The 16,057-nt window shown below is 45.2% G+C and overlaps 1 protein-coding gene across 4 annotated transcripts in view; it reads left to right on the forward strand.

Annotated features, from left to right (window-relative positions):
* The window catches only part of NECAB2 (N-terminal EF-hand calcium binding protein 2), a 257,914-nt gene that overhangs the window by 22,909 nt on the left and 218,948 nt on the right, over positions 1 to 16,057 (forward strand). For all 4 annotated transcript variants that reach the window (XM_066582214.1, XM_066582210.1, XM_066582213.1 and 1 more), the window contains exon 2: positions 1,666 to 1,690. In XM_066582214.1, coding sequence (XP_066438311.1) covers positions 1,666 to 1,690 — 25 coding nt within the window. The remainder of the gene's footprint in view (positions 1 to 1,665; positions 1,691 to 16,057) is intronic.

A 16,057-nucleotide genomic window follows, 5' to 3' on the forward strand; every position in this document is an offset into this window, starting at 1 on the left:
AGTGCTTTACATAGGAATAAGTGCCTGAGGACTGCGTAATTCTCAGTGAAAATTATGCCGTTTAAAGGACTTCCCTGAGCGCGAACAAGGTGGTGATGACCTCACCAGCTCCTTCCGTCGGGCAAGCGAGAATCTGGAAATGCTCACTCATGTAAAAGTGTTTTAGGCCTAAAATTCTATCTCCATTTCTTGTGTACTTGGATAGAACACATTGTTCCTTTCTGTCACCTATTTCATCTTGGTAGGGTAGGTGATAAAAGACTGATTGATTGGGGGTCTAATCGTTGAGACTCCCACCAATTCCAAGAACAGGGTCCCATGCTTCATTCTTTTCACTGCACGTCCCGCAGCGAAGAGGAAGTTGAATGGGGCAGTGGTCCAGCATGCATGTTGCCACGCTATCCATCTTCAGTGGAACTGCCAGAGATAGCCAAGCACCTGTACACCTGTGGATAGGTGATAAAAGTGGATTTTGGTACAACCCCTTTAACAGCATTTAGGTTATGCCTTACAGCATCCTCATAGGCCATAGGTAACAATTGATAGGACCTGATCCATTCGCTTTTATGAAGGGCCGTTGTGGGCATGATCTGTGATCTGTACAGTAGTCATTGTACAGGGTGTTGGAGTAGATAAGCTGTAATTATCTCCTATTGTGAATAATGGATCTAGTGTTTGTTACCTTTCATTGTAATGCTGTCTGTGATGGTGATGATAATGACATAACTGCTAAAACATTTTCTCTACAGTCACATTCAACATGCATGTGTTCTATGAGTATTACATTACAGAGCAGATTGATATATAGTTTAATGGAAAGCGATGCAATACGACTTGTATTTCATGTGTTCTTTCATGGGAATTCTGGTTCACTCTAGGCTGAGGAGCCCACTGGACAGTCTTATCTGGGATTCACAGCCTTCCTTTTATAACTGTGCATACAGAAATAGCTGTCAATTTCTGAGTAGGACCTCCCACTGGACTCATAGGTCCTGAATGAGCAGTAATTAAAATAAGCTATACTGTACTGTATCTTTTCCTCACAAAGCTGTGTATCAAAGTGCTTCATTAATGTGACAGGTTCCCTTTAACATATAGATCTTTAATAAGGATGAGCGAGTATACTCGCTAAGGCACTACCTGTCCGAGTAATGTGCCTTAGACGAGTATTTCCCTGCTCGTCCTTAAAGACTCGGAGACCGCTGCGGAGCGGGGAGCTGCGGGGGAGAGCGGGGAGGAACGGAGGGGAGATCTCTCTCTCCCTCTCTCCCGCCCGCTCTCCCCTGCTCCCCGCCCCGCGGCGGCCCCCGAATCTTTAAGGACGAGCAGGGAGATACTCGTCTAAGACACATTGCTCGGACAAGTAGTGCCTTAGCGCGTATACTCGCTCATCCTTAATCTTTAAGCTATGTAAAATTCTAATAGAAGCTTTTGAAACAAAAAAAATATAGATCTCAACATTAATTTTAAAAAAAAAATCACTCAAAATTCTGTAAAAATATGTTAACATAACAATTTGATTTATGCAATAGGTCATTTTCTGATGAAACATTTCCTTTAAGGGTATTCTACATGCGAGTCTAATATACTTGATTAATCATCATAACTGTCTTTTCACAAACTGTTTTATTGAGTTTAATGTGCCTATCTTCTTCTTCTTTCCAGATCTTCCGTAGAGCTGATAAGAATGGTAAGTTAGCTTTTTGTTTCCTATGGAAGCTAATATTTTTAAAAAGGAGTCTTTTGAAGCAGCTTTTCTCAGCTTCTGGGAGGATCAGCTTGTTTGTCTGCATGTATCTAACCTTGTGTAATCTGTAATGTAAGATGAGCAAAGAAAGTAAATTTATAATCTCTGTGTGCTTATATGAAGACCTCTAGGTCCCAATAAAAAGGTTGTAATTATGTCTGCACAAACGTCACTGCCGCCTGCAAAGATAAGTTTACACTTCTAAAATGGCCTGATTTTTAACTATTGGACCACAAGACTGCATACAAGTCAGTGTATTAATTTCAGACTACAGATATACTAGTATAAGTATAGTCATCGCCTGTATGGGCCCACATGCAGTCTAAAACTATGCAACGTGCTTGTTTTTAAAACTCCTTAAAATTGGTGATTGTTAATGGCTACACATTTTTGCAAGTAAACTTGCAAAACCATGTGATTTTTGGCAATCGGTGTATCACCATTGGACCGTACTCTCAAAAGGGACAATTATGCAAAGTGACTCGCTAAGGGTCATTTCAGTGCTATGACCAGAGAGGTAGTATTGGCTACCTCTCTACTTATAGCACTGTACCCATTTGTCTCTAATGGATCCATCCTTTTAACATGACCCAGCTCTGTATGCAGGGTTGGACATGTACGGTACGCACCTCTTGATCATGTCTGTCCATATGCAGCTGTTGTAAAACTGACGTTACAGGTGATAGTGGGTTACTACACTATACAACTCCTCGGCCTTCTACATTATCGTGTAATCCATCTACCCCCTCAGAACTTGAAAAAAGCACGTCTAAGCCCAATAGGAAGTCAAACAGGAGTAGGTACTTCTTGCAGGAGTCTGGACTAACATCTATTTTACAATTCTGACCGAAGTCAGAATCATGCTTAAGTGAAAGGGTAGAGGTGTCCGAGTAGCGTCTGGAAAGGAAGATGAGCCTGGCTGCCGCATTCAGGATGGATTGGAGAGGGTAGAGTCTGATGCAGGGGGTGCTGATCAGCAGCTAGTTGCAGTAATCGAGCCGAGAGTGGATGAGGGCAACAATAAGCGTTTTTAGCGTGTCTTTGATGGTAGTAATGCTCTTGAGTGCCCCACTAAACGTTATAGTGCCCCCTAATTTTATAATTAAAAGTTATAGTGCGCCTTTAGGAATAATGATGCCTCCAAGGGCCACTTTAAAAGTAATAGGCCCCACTGAGTGTCCCCGAACAGAAACATGCCACAGAAGAAAAAAAACTTTCCCAACCATGACGACCGCAGTGTCCTATACTGATTCATATGACATGCATGCAGTGATGTAATCGCACTGCTTGTGCCTGGACTCTGGCATGGCCACAGGTTGGAGAATGCTAAGGTAGGGACAACAGAATGCTAAGGTAACTTAGAGTGTTGCTTACTGTGCTAAACTGTTTTTGTAACCCGCATTAATTTCAATGATGGTTACAGAAACAGTATAGTAAAGCCTGTTCGGATTTTTCTGTATGTTCTGATAACACCCACAGCTAGTCTTGACTTGGGGCAGAACTGGAAATAGGTGGGGGTCCCAGAGGAGTATATCAGCCTTTCATGACATGTCCTTTGGATATGCCAAGTTTTGATGTTGTTTTAAGACCTAACTAAATATATGCTTAGGAGTCCTTCATTACTTATTAACAAAAATGAAAAAAAGGGGTTTAGTACCGTGTTAGCCAGAAGAGCAAAATGTGATTGTTCTCAGCAAGAGAAACCAAGTAATCTTGTAGATATGATACCTTTTAATGGCTAACAAAAATACATGATGTTAATGCGAGCTTCCGAACCAACAAGGGGTTCTTCTTCAGGCTTAAATGAAATAGATCCAAAGAGGCATGCATATTTATACACACATACTTACGACAAGGTACAGATATGGATGTGACTGCTTTGCACTTAAAAGAATACTACAACAGAAACAAACATTTTCAACCAGACACTGATAAGGGAGTGAAGGTTTTATGGTCTCTGAATTACTGTGGTCCAACAGTAATTCAGAGACCATAAATCCTTTGCTACTAGCTTCTTACCTCAGTGCAAGTCTCTCTGTGACTCTCTACTTAAAGGGGTTGTCCCGCGGCAGCAAGTGGGTCTATACACTTCTGTATGGCCATAATAATGCACTTTGTAATATACATTGTGCATTAATTATGAGCCATACAGAAGTTATAAAAAGTTTTATACTTACCTGCTCCGTTGCTGGCGTCCTCGTCTCCATGGTGCCGACTAATTTTCGCCCTCCGATGGCCAAATTAGCCGCGCTTGCGCAGTCCAGGTCTTCTCCTGTTCTCTATGGGGCTCCGTGTAGCTCCATGTAGCTCCGCCCCGTCACGTGCCGATTCCAGCCAATCAGGAGGCTGGAATCGGCAATGGACCGCACAGAAGAGCTGCGGTCCACGGAGGAAGAGGATGCCGGCGGCCATCTTCACCGGTAAGTATAGAAGTCACTGGAGCGCGGGGATTAAGGTAAGCGCTCCGGTAAGCTTTCTTTAGGTCCCTGCATCGGGGTTGTCTCGCGCCGAACGGGGGGGGGGGGGGTTGAAAAAAAAAAAAAACCCGTTTCGGCGCGGGACAACCCCTTTAAGTAGGTGACCCGCTGAGTCGAGGGATGTAAGTGTTATACTTACATTCCCTAGTGTGAGCACTAAGTAGTCCTCCAGTTCTAATTTTATAATGGGCGGACTGCTTAGCACGTCATTCAATGCACTGAGCGGCTTCCGATGCTCACCCTGGGGAAACACTGGGGGAGATAAGTATAGCACTTCCATCCCCAGACTCAGCGGGTCACCTACTTTCAGCACATAAGCTTAGCTGTAGGTGACATAGTCTCTTTAAGAATTACACAGTTCCCATTCAAATCAGGGCTAGACAGAACGGTTCCTTCTTCAGACCAAGAGACACCTTTGGCGACTACTCTCCTCTCTTGTCAAAAAAATTTACTTTCTGGCAAGGTGACTTCATTATCATTTCAGAATTCTTTAAAAGGGTGTTATGAAAATAGTTTTTTCGTAAATTAGACAACCCTTTGAAGTAGATGTATCAATTGTACAGTGTGCTTCATGCCGGCAGTATTCGGGTATATGCCATACCCAAACTTTGCTGCTTATTGAATACAGTATATAGACAATAATAAGTGGTTGGAATCCCATTATGCTACAGCTGGCTTATACGGAAGAAATATTAAAACTTCCTTCAGTTGTAGATTGCTCTGATTACTAAAGACCCCCGACTAGTTAATTGTGTTCTACATCCAACTGTGCCAGGAAATATTTCTGTAATTCTGCATTATGTGTATGTGTTAAATGTTCATAATAAATGGAAACTACTAATAATAGAGTTGGTAATACTCAGTAACACGGTGTGGTCTGTACAGTACATGCCGAGCACCCTGTATTTCCTGAGTGACCGCTTCTTACTTCTTGTGGCTAGACTTGCTCTTTATATAGATTTCTTCTTAGACTTCTGACTAAGAAATTGTATTTTCTTAAAACATTATTGATTTCTAGCTCTGAGAGGAATTTTATAAAATAAAAAGCTTCACCTGCAGTGACAATCTATAGCGCGTCTTAGTTTTCTATTTAGGGCAGCTCTTTATACTCCAAGATGTATTCTTTTCTGTAGAATATGGAGACAATGCAGCATAAGGACCGTTTCAGATCCGCATATTGTTACATACCATAATGCAGACATTGCAGCCGTAGGTCCCTTGTATCATCACTGCTTGATCTGTACTCGTCTCCGTATCTGCTGTCATCTGGTTTTATTTTCTACTGAATGAATACTGATCCAAGTAGTACTGACCCTTTCACTCAGAGTGGAAGAACTCTGCAGTGGCCAATAGATATGCTGTGGATGTTCAAATCTGCACCATGCGCTATTAATTGTGGAAGAGCGACAGCTTTTCATTACAAATTTTATTCACTGCAAATCAATAAGTAAAAACTGCACAAAAATCCAGACCAAACTCTGCTGCAAAGTCACATGATTTATTCCACAGTGTGTAATCATGCCCTAAGGCCTCTTTCACACGGGCGTCAGCAATATCGCCACAAGAAAATTGCATTGGTGTTCTGTGCGATATCACTGCGTTTTCACGTAGAGATATCGCGACTCTGTGTCACTACAAAGTCGTAGGTGGTGCTACAAAGTCGCGCAACTTTGTAGCATTTTTTTGACAGGATTTTCGGGGGTGGGGCGTGGCTTGAAATATAAGCCCTGGCTGCATAAAAAATAAATATATCACCTAAGAGGCGCTGTCTGCTCCTCTGCACTTCTCCTCTGCAGGTCCCTGGCACTTGTCTTCAGTCTACAGCCAACTCTTCCTGGTCAGGGGTTTGAAAAATCCCACCTCCATGAAGTGCTGCCTCTGATTGGCTGAGACATGGCACTTGAGAACCAATCACAGCCACTCACGGCTGTGATTGGTTCATCAAGCGCTGACTCTGGCTGAGCGGCATTCGAGAACCAATCACAGCCAGTGCTTCTTGGAGGCAGGGATTTTGAACCTGTAATCCAGGAAGCGCTGACAGAAGACTTCAAAGAAGTGCCAGGGACCTGCAAGTAGTAGTGCCACAGAGCTGACAGCGCCTCCTAGGTGATCTATTTATTTATTTATTTATTTAATGTAGCTAGGGGTTATTTTAGGGCTTTAAAAGTAGGACTTTCTACTGCAAAAGTTGCATTGCACCGCACGAATACCGCGTTTTCGTGTGATGCAATGCAAAAAAAAGGAAGGCTCCATAGGGAAACATGGTCTACAAAACAATAAAAGTCACACCAATATTTAGCAACCCGTAATTTTTTTTTTTCTCACAATGTAGCCGGCTACAAAACATCGCTAATGTGAAGGAACCAATTGGAAAGCACGGGCTTCACATACAGGCGATTTGTAGCACTGTTGCATTGTGAGAAAATTGCACAATTTTTGTCGCCCGTGTGAAACTGGCTTAAGGCTAGAGTCACTCTCATGAGTTTTTGTGGACTAGCTTATATTTCAAGGATACCAACAAAATGCATTGCAGCTGGTGCTAAAATTATCTCTGGATATACCAGTTTCAGTGATTGGCAAATTTGGATCTAATGAAAGTTCCCAATTTACCTTTTATGTTTTTTTGGGGTTTTTTTGCACTTATGGTACTTGCATAAATCTAAAAGAACTAATGACACAAATGATGCATGCAGTCCCCATTTAGTGCTTGCGGTGTTCCCAATCAGAGTTGCAAAGCGATTTCTGGGAGCTCCTGCAATCTTCAGGGGTGCATGGCTATGAGCGCACACAGCAAAACATTTCCACAAGTAAATCTGCACCAAAACCTACAACAAAATCCACACGTGGCTTTCACTGAAATGAATGTAATCCGCTGTGAAAAGCTGCCTTTTCCATGGCCGAGAACGCTGTGGATTTGGACATTCGCAGCATGACGAGCTTGTGCTGCGCATTCTTCTACTGTGAGTGAAGGGCTTTGTTTACTGCAGTTTGTTATGAGGTTTCAGCATATTCTACAGCCGGATGCCTGCAACAATCCTGCTGGGTGTAAATTCACCAGTTATGCTGTCCTCTGTTGACAGCAGCCAGGAAAAGCAGTAACGTCTCATTGATACATTAGTAGTAGTTTTCCTTTAATAGAAGCTTTGGGGCTCATGCCCACGACCGTCGCAGGATATGCCAGCAGATTTATGCCATGCGATTACTGTGGTGGTAAACAAAACGCACCCACTGGTGATCACAGAAAAACTCATTTTTTTCAGCGATCTCCATTAATACTGTATTAATGGAGACCTGCAGTGTAAATCTGCAGGAAAATAAAACATGCCACTTTTTTTACAGCTCGCGCAAATCCACTGTAAAATTCCACATGTCGGCATTGGCTGGCAGAAAAGCTATTAGGTTAAATAGAACCTAATAGCTGCGGATTTAAGCTCTGGGAACTGGGGTACAAATTTGTTCCTGGGCATTCACCCTTAAGAGTCCCAAAGATAAGGAGAAGCACAGATGAGTGCCTGAAGGTTGGGACTGTCCTACCGATTCTGCTGTACTTGAGATGCATGACGTAGGATTAAGGCTGCCTGTCCACGGCCGTGACGGAATATAGCTAGTGATATTCCGCTGCGGGGGAGGAGGAGGAGCACTGACAGTTTAGATAGGCTGACCGGGGAGAATCGCAGCAAATCGCGGCATGCTGCGATTTCAATCCCGGGAGCGGAGAATCGCTATGATTCTCTGCTCGTGGACGTCGGGCTGCGCTTTCCATAGTTAGCCTATGGAAAGTTTTCCACAGCATGATCCGTGGGTGATTTATCGCAAGTGGATCATTGCCCATGGACAGGCAGCCTTAGGAAAAATATTTGTATAAAAATCTATACCGGCTCCTTCCAGGATTTAACCTTGCAGATTCTTGCCGTGTATTTGACTTGAAGTCCATGTGGATTCTTCTTCAAATTGTGTCATCTAAGTGTCCCATTCATTTGAATGGGAATCCAGACAGTCTGAAGTCTGTACTGAAGTAGTCTACTTGAAATTCACATAGAATAAAAAGGAATGACCTGTCACTTACTGATGCAGATTCTGCATTGGGAAATCCACAATGGGTTTGCTTATTGAAAAAGGCTAAATCCGCGTGCAGATTGTAGTAGCCTGATGTACAAATCCGCAGCATAAAAGGATTTCTGAATCTGTGAGTTGCAACTTGCATCAGACAGCACATAGACCCCAGAACGTGTGCTGTCTGATATACATTGGATATATGGATCGTTGGTCTGTGCGAAAAAACCTCCATGTGTATAACTCCATAGATTGTAATCGGCCTTCTACTGTCCATGGAATTACGTAGATATCACGTGGCCCTAATACCGCTCTCACACGGGCGTCAAAATAGTACGATTTGTTTGCGATGAAACAGTGATACAAATCGCCTGTATGTGAAGCCCGTGCTTTCCAATGGGTTCCTTCACATTAACGATGTTTTGAGGCTGCTACATTGCGAGAGAGAAAAAAAATGTGCCATGTTGAATATTGCTGCGATTTGCGATGATTTGTAGACCATGTTTCCCTATGGAGCCTTCCTTTGTGTTGCATCGCACAAAATTGCGGTTTTCGTCTGATGCAATGCAACTTTAACAGTAGGAAGTCCTAATGTTTGTCCCTAAAATGGCTGCATTAAAAAAAACAAAACAATACATTAGCTAACAGGCGCTGGCCGCTCTGTTGCACTTCTCCTCCGCAACTCCAGCACACTTATTTGTAGTCCTCAGCCGCCGCTTCCTGATCCGGGGGTTCTTAAACCCCGCCTTCAGGAAGCACTGGCTCTGATTGGTTCTCGAGCGCCGCAGCTCAATGAACCAATCACAGCCAGATTGCAAACAATTGCGTCGGTGTTTTCAGAAGGAGAAATCTGGCGGAGCAGACAGCGCTTGTTAGGTAATGTATTGTTTTTCGTTTTTCTTAAATGCAGCTAGGGCTTATTTTTGGGATAGGGCTTGTACTTCAAGCACCCCTGAAAATCCCAGCAAAAGAGCGCTACAATATCGCCATGAGAAAATGTAGTGATATCGCACAGAACACAGATGCGATATCGCTGTGATTTTCTTGCGGAGATATATATCGCTGTCGTCCGAGTGAAAGAGGCCTAAAATGCACAAGTGTGCACCTAGCCTTAGAGTATGTTCGCACTTTGCAGATTTGCCGCTGTTTTTCCAGAGGAGCAAATCTGCACCAAACAGTACGAGTTTTGATGCTGATTTTTGTAAGGGTTCACCAGAGGTTTCACTCCTACCCCACCCTCATGTGAAGGAGTGAAGTCTACTAGGAAAATCTACAGCATACATTGATATATCTGCAACGCACAGCTTGTAGATGGGGTTTCTTAAGATCCCATCCTCATTGCCCGTACTGTAATCTCTTCAGATTCTTGGCAGCTAATTCCACTGCGGAGAATCCAGAGTATTTCCAACCTGTGTGAACATACCCTATGGGGCAAAATGCTTGGATGCCATCCAAATATTGATGTGCTGTGGACACTGATGGACATGAACTCTATCCCCCGTCTGGATAGAGATGTCAGGTTTATGTTGTGGGCAGTGGCGGCCTATTATTGGGAAAGGGTTAACAATCAGGATATAATGTTCGCAGTGCTTGCTGTAACAGACGACTGAGTCTTGCTTGACATCTGTGTTCATGGGAATGGAAGAAGACAATATGTAACCACGCTTCATTTCTCAGTGAACCCTATTCTACAGAATGTATGTTATGCATGAACTTCCATTCAGACATCTGGAGCTGGGGAAAATATAGAACTTGTAACAATATTGGAATTCTTACATAGTTAGAAGACGAAAAAATGACTAGGAGCATGCTATATAGTAAACGGGTCTGGGTAATACTACACTAGTTCAAGGATTATTTGGATGCAGTGATATTTTGGTAGGATGCGAATACTTCCTATATAATCGGTGTGACAGCTGTTTCTATCCTTGGCACATGTGGATCCACATAAGGGATGACTGCAATTGCATGTGGATCCCACCTGAAAGGGGTTGTCTGGGTGTGAGACATTTTTTTTTAAATTGGTCCAGATCTGTTAAAACAATATAACACTGGTAATTACCAGTCCTCTCCTTGTCAACCCAGTGCTCAACCCTGCGATCCTATCGGTCTTTGTTTAGGAATGGCTGCAACTTGACCGCTGCAGCCAATCAGAGGCCATAGTGGTCAGGTGCTGTTCTCCTCCATGATAGCCCCCAACATATGAATGCGTGAAGGCATGTGACTGCTGCAGGCTCTGATTGGCTGTAGCAGTCAGTTGGTAGCTAGAGATGAGCGAGCATACTCGCTAAGGCAAACTACTCGAGCGAGTAGTGCCTTATTCGAGTACCTGCCCGCTCGTCTCTAAAGATTCAGCTGCCGGCGCGGGTGACAGGTGAGTTGCGGCAGTGAGCAGGGGAGAGGAGAGAGGGGGAGCGAGAGATCTCCCCTCCATTCCTCCCCGCTCTCCCCCGCCGCTCCCCGCCCCCTGCCAGCACCCGAATCTTTAGAGACGAGCGGGCAGGTACTCGAATAAGACACTACTCGCTTGAGTAGTTTGCCTTATCGAGTGTGCTCGCTCATCTCTAGTGGTAGCCGTTCCTAAATAAAGACCTGCTGGATTGCCAGAGGAGAGGATCAGAAGGTACCACTCCTTTTATTGTTTAACAGATTTGGATGCAATTGTCTCATACTCGTACAACCCTTTTAAAGTCCAGGACCCTCAATTCTAGGCCAACTGTCATTGATTTTAATGCCCCTTTGCTTAAGAGGTTGTAATACATTTTCAGAAATCTCTGAGCCATGTTGAGGGAAGGGGTTTGAGCTCTCTAAAAGCAGGTTTGTACTAAAAATCAGTGGTGGTGCAAGATGATAATGTGATCTCCTCGCGTGTATGTATGACACATCCTATTCCCAATCGTTGTTTTACAGACTTGTTAAAAAGTTGTACATTGATTTGGGGGAATGCTGACCTCCAATAGGTGGCGCTGCAGAGGTATTGTTCCATCTTCCTTATTGGCATAAATTACCCAGAGGCGCATGCAGTGCCTTATAAGTCTCCTCACTCACCTATCAGGTGTCTTCTCATACCCCTTCTGGGTGCTCTCCTTGGGTAAAAACGATGCCTTCCCCCGACCTACTCATCCCTTAGGTGTCTCCACACCCTTTTCAGGTGTTCTCCTCAAGGAGAGATGACACCCCTCTTGACCCACATCAGAAGATCATTTTGTCTAATTCCCTTCTATAAAAGAATGAAGTGACTGCATGGCGGTCACTGCTATCCTCTATATTGATACAAAACTCTTATTTCCTTATAGATTCTTATTATTTACATGAGGTAGGAGTATAGACAAATGGGGTAGTGCTTGTTGTAGGGTCAAAACCGGCTCTGCTATCCCATCTTGATGTCCGCCTGGGCCGAGCATTGATAACAAGCTGGAAGAGCTCGTCCCCCTTCTTGTATCTTGGTCCGTTTATATGATGCTTATAATCTGTCCGTGCTAGTGACCACTGACCAAGAATGAGCACGTCAGGGCAGTATACGCTTGTTACCTCTGTGTACATGCGCAGATTATCTGTTCTATGGGCATGACCAATCGTGAACGCAATTATTCAACGCTATACGGCTTTGGGCTGATCACTTGCACAACTCCCTATTTAGGGCTCACTCACACAAGCGTATTTTGCCTGCCTATTATGTGCGTAATATGCACTGCTGAAACCCCTTAGATTGGGGTATTCAAACATGTGTAAAAAATTACAGGCTTAAATAGTCTATGCAAGTCTATGGGAGCAGTAAAGGTAGACAGTAAGGCCGTCTGCAGACAGGCGGGTCGGATCCGGCGGCGAGAATTCTCGCCGCAGGACCCGACCCGAGCGCCTGCAGAGAGCAGCGCGTACTCACCCGCGCCTGGCGGCCCTGGCTCTTTCATGTGCGGGCAGCCGGCGCATGCGCAGACCGGAGCCGGCAGCCGGGTGAGTGACGTTTCTGTGTGAGGGTCTGCGAGCCCCGCACAGAAATAGGACATGCCACGGTTTGTTTGCCGCGCGGCCAAACCGTGGCCGTCTGCATAGGAGTGTGTATTGTAATGCACTCCTATGCAGGCTTTCAGCGGCGGAAATCCCGCGGATAATCCCGCCGCGGGATTTCCGCCCGTGTGCAGGCGGCCTAAGGAAGGAGAAAGTTCCTGCACCTTCTTGCGTTTTTTTTTTTTTTTAACGCACGTAAATACGCAGTGTTGCTGCATAGTTATGCATGCAAAATAAACCGAAATACACAGGGAATACACTCATTTTGGTCGTGTAAACATGCAGCGATTTACACAACCGAATACGCTACGCCTGTGTGAGTGAGCCCTTACCTTGGGAGATCTGACCAGGGAGGATTTTTATGTTCGTATGAACACGCCCATCAGCTGGAGAACAAATGTTTACTCATTTGTCGGCTGATTGTTGGTCCCTTTACGCAGCCCAATTGAGGCAGAATGTTTGCGTCCAATAATCCGCTTTCGTAAAAGGACCATTGCTAGCATCACTACACCAGAACTTGGAGACCAGTTTTGACTTACTGAGAAGTGAACACTCCCAAAGCAGCGGAACTAGTAAGATAGGAAGGGAGGTAAGCCGCTCTGAAAGCAGGATGCTGACTATATCGGGGCGTGGAAGAAGTGGCCTGTGAGGATGGATAGGGCCCTGGGGTGGGCAGCAGCTGTTAAGAGACACTTGGGCCTACCGAGCCACGATCAGACATTGTCTGGAGGGGCCCAGTGAGGCCCGAGGCCGGCGCTTCCCACAACACATCCTGATTATGCTCTGTCAAGAGCAGTCACACGCCAGCTAGACGTATAGGCAGCTGTATGTCTTGCTGACGCCACTTTCTTACCCATTTTTTGGAGAGGGGTCACTAGGACCAAACATCCTGCTGAGGTGCTCCCTGTAAACAACTATTTTCACAGGTACAACCCCTGTGACTTTTCTCAGGGACTCTCCCCATCTATGGTCTCTTCGGGGGTCACCCAGGACCTTCTTATTTTGGGGCTTTGAATGGATAGTAAGTATTTCTGTGATAAAGTGAGGTTTTGTCGCACATCTGCATCCCTGGTTTCTATCATGTGGGTGGGATCACAGTCTAATGTCCAAATAGGGAGATGGAACCTATATCTCTGCAGTGTCACCTATTGGAAGGCAGCATTCCTGCAAGTCAATGTTAGACTCTTTATACAAGCCTTGTAAAAATGAATTGTTACAAGACTTGTATAAAGAGTCTAACATTGACTTGCAGGAGTGCTGCCTTCCAATAAGTGGCTCTGCAGAGTTATTGTTCCATCTCCCTTCTCTGCATATTACCCAGAAAAGCTTGAATGGCCATATAAGTCTTCTCAGTCACTCACCTTTTAGGTTCTATTCCTAAGGAGAAAAGATAGTGGGTATTAATGTACCTTGACGCCACCAGAAGCTAGGGGTTTGACAGGGGTAACGCCCCTCTCACACCCCCAGCTCCCGATAGGGTGAAGGCACAAAGGTCCTAGCAGCACAGTGTGCACAGCTTTTGTGCTGGCCGTGCTGCAGCAGGGCCGGCAAAAAGCTAAGCACACGCTGCTGCATGGACTCTCACCGCTGCTTATTGCGGCTCTTCTGAGGGATGCTTCATTTCCTCACCCAGGTCAGCCGCCAGTCCCAGACACAGCCTTTCTGGAGTGTTCCGGCTGGCTGCTCAGTCCACGGGGCCTCCTGTCACAGCAGATGCTTGCCGGCCGACCGCAGGATTAGCCCTCCGTCCCGGCCACAGCCTGTAATTTTGCTGCTGCTGCTGCTTGCCTGCAGAGTGGACGCCGGCCACTGTCAGACCTGAGTGCCCCGCGGCTGTGTTCCATTGCGGCTCTTCTGCTGCACACAGCGGTGGCCGTCTTTGAGAGCGTCTCCCCGCCATCGCTGGGGCCTCCGTGCAACCAGGCCTTATGTGAAAGTGACATGGGGGAAAAGAGGGCCCGCTTTGTGTGCCTGCGCTTGGAACTATGCTGCAGGCCGACGTATGCTTGTCATATTAAAGCCTTGCATTTTCCTTTTCTGCTTAGTGGATTGTCAGGACCTGCAGCCCACAGCGCTGTCCAGCCAATCAGCATCAAGGGGCGTCACCTCCTCTCAATCTTGACTCCACCAGGTCCTTCTGGTGGCGTCAAGATACACTAATACCAAGATAGTGTTCCTGAGTCTAATGTCCATCACAGCGCATGAGATCAGAAGAAAATAGGTAATATACAGTAAAGACAAAGCAGCCCAAGAGCTTACACTCTATTGTGTCAGCGGCATCCAGGGTCAGATGAAACAGGACTAAGGGCGTCACATCCCTACTTGTTACATAGGACTGCCCCGCTGAATTATTTGTAGTCACAGATGCAAATTAGAAGCATTTCACTGTCGGCTTTGGCTCCACTGACTGTAGGCTGTGCCCTTCCCCGTGTAATTGTTCCCAGCAAGAGAAACCAAGTAATCTTGTAGATATGATACCTTTTACTGGCTAACAAAATTACATGATGTTAATGTGAGCTTCCGAACCAACACAGGATTCTTCTTTAGGCTTAAAGGGGTTGTCCCGCGCCGAAACGGGTTTTTTTTTTTCAATAGCCCCCCCGTTCGGCGCGAGACAAACCCGATGCAGGGGTTAAAAAAGAAAACCGGATAGTGCTTACCTGAATCCCCGCGCTCCGGTGACTTCTTACTTACCTGGTGAAGATGGCCGCCGGGATCTTCACCCTCGGTGGACCGCAGGGCTTCTGTGCGGTCCATTGCCGATTCCAGCCTCCTGATTGGTACAGGTACAGGAAGGTGCATCATTGGGCTCACCAATGATAAGTTCACTGGCTGCAGTGACATGTGACCGATTGCGGCCAAAACCGGCTCACTTCGACCATTGGGACATTATCATTCTGCAACCGGATTAGTTTAAAAAAAAATCAAACAGACGTTACAACAGATTAGTGAAATGTGATGTGAGCAGGCCCTTAGCCGGGGTAGAGAGGAGATAAGACACCCCAGTGTCTGCATGCCCTAAAATCTCTCTACGTCTCTGTGTAAATACACTGAAAGCACGTCCACTGTATAACCTCATGGTGTTTGTGAGCCTCCTGGGACTGTGTCGGCCACCCGTGGGAGCTCATTAAGCCAATGGAGGCACATGGACTCACATGCCCCATGTTTTGTGAGTACAATTCCTTGTAAATGTATATCCCCAGGCACCCAGTAAATTAAAACCTCTCTCTTCAGGGATTGCAGTCCCTCGCTGCGGCGTAAACAAGATCGTGTTTTTCCTATATTGTCAGAGAGAACTCATTTGTGATTTTCAGATGTGCTCGTTACTACATTTCGGATAGTTTTGTAAGGTCAGAGCGAAAAACTGTAAATTCATGTTTAAAGGGATAATCCCAACGTGGCCATTTACAGTTGCAAGAAAAAGTAAGTGAACCCTTTGGAATTATCTGGATTGCTACTAAAATGTGGTCTGATTGTGTTATCGAAGTTACAATTCGATGTCCACAAATAAAATACTAATGCATAAACAGTTGCATTGCTCATGTCTTTTATTGGGCACATTGAGTAGACATCCACAATGCAGGGAGAAATAAGTGAACCTCCTCTGTAAATAACTTCTGCAAAAATTAACTGGCAAAAGGTGTTTCAATTAAAGGGGCTTTCCAACACCCAAAACCTTCTTTGAATCAAATAGTCAGAGGGCAATAAGCAAGTGTATAACGTATTTACTTTGCCAAAACTGTACTGGATGTTAGTCACATGATCCTGCAGA

This window comes from Eleutherodactylus coqui, chromosome 11, assembly GCF_035609145.1.
Source record: "Eleutherodactylus coqui strain aEleCoq1 chromosome 11, aEleCoq1.hap1, whole genome shotgun sequence".
Lineage (NCBI taxonomy): Eukaryota > Metazoa > Chordata > Amphibia > Anura > Eleutherodactylidae > Eleutherodactylus > Eleutherodactylus coqui.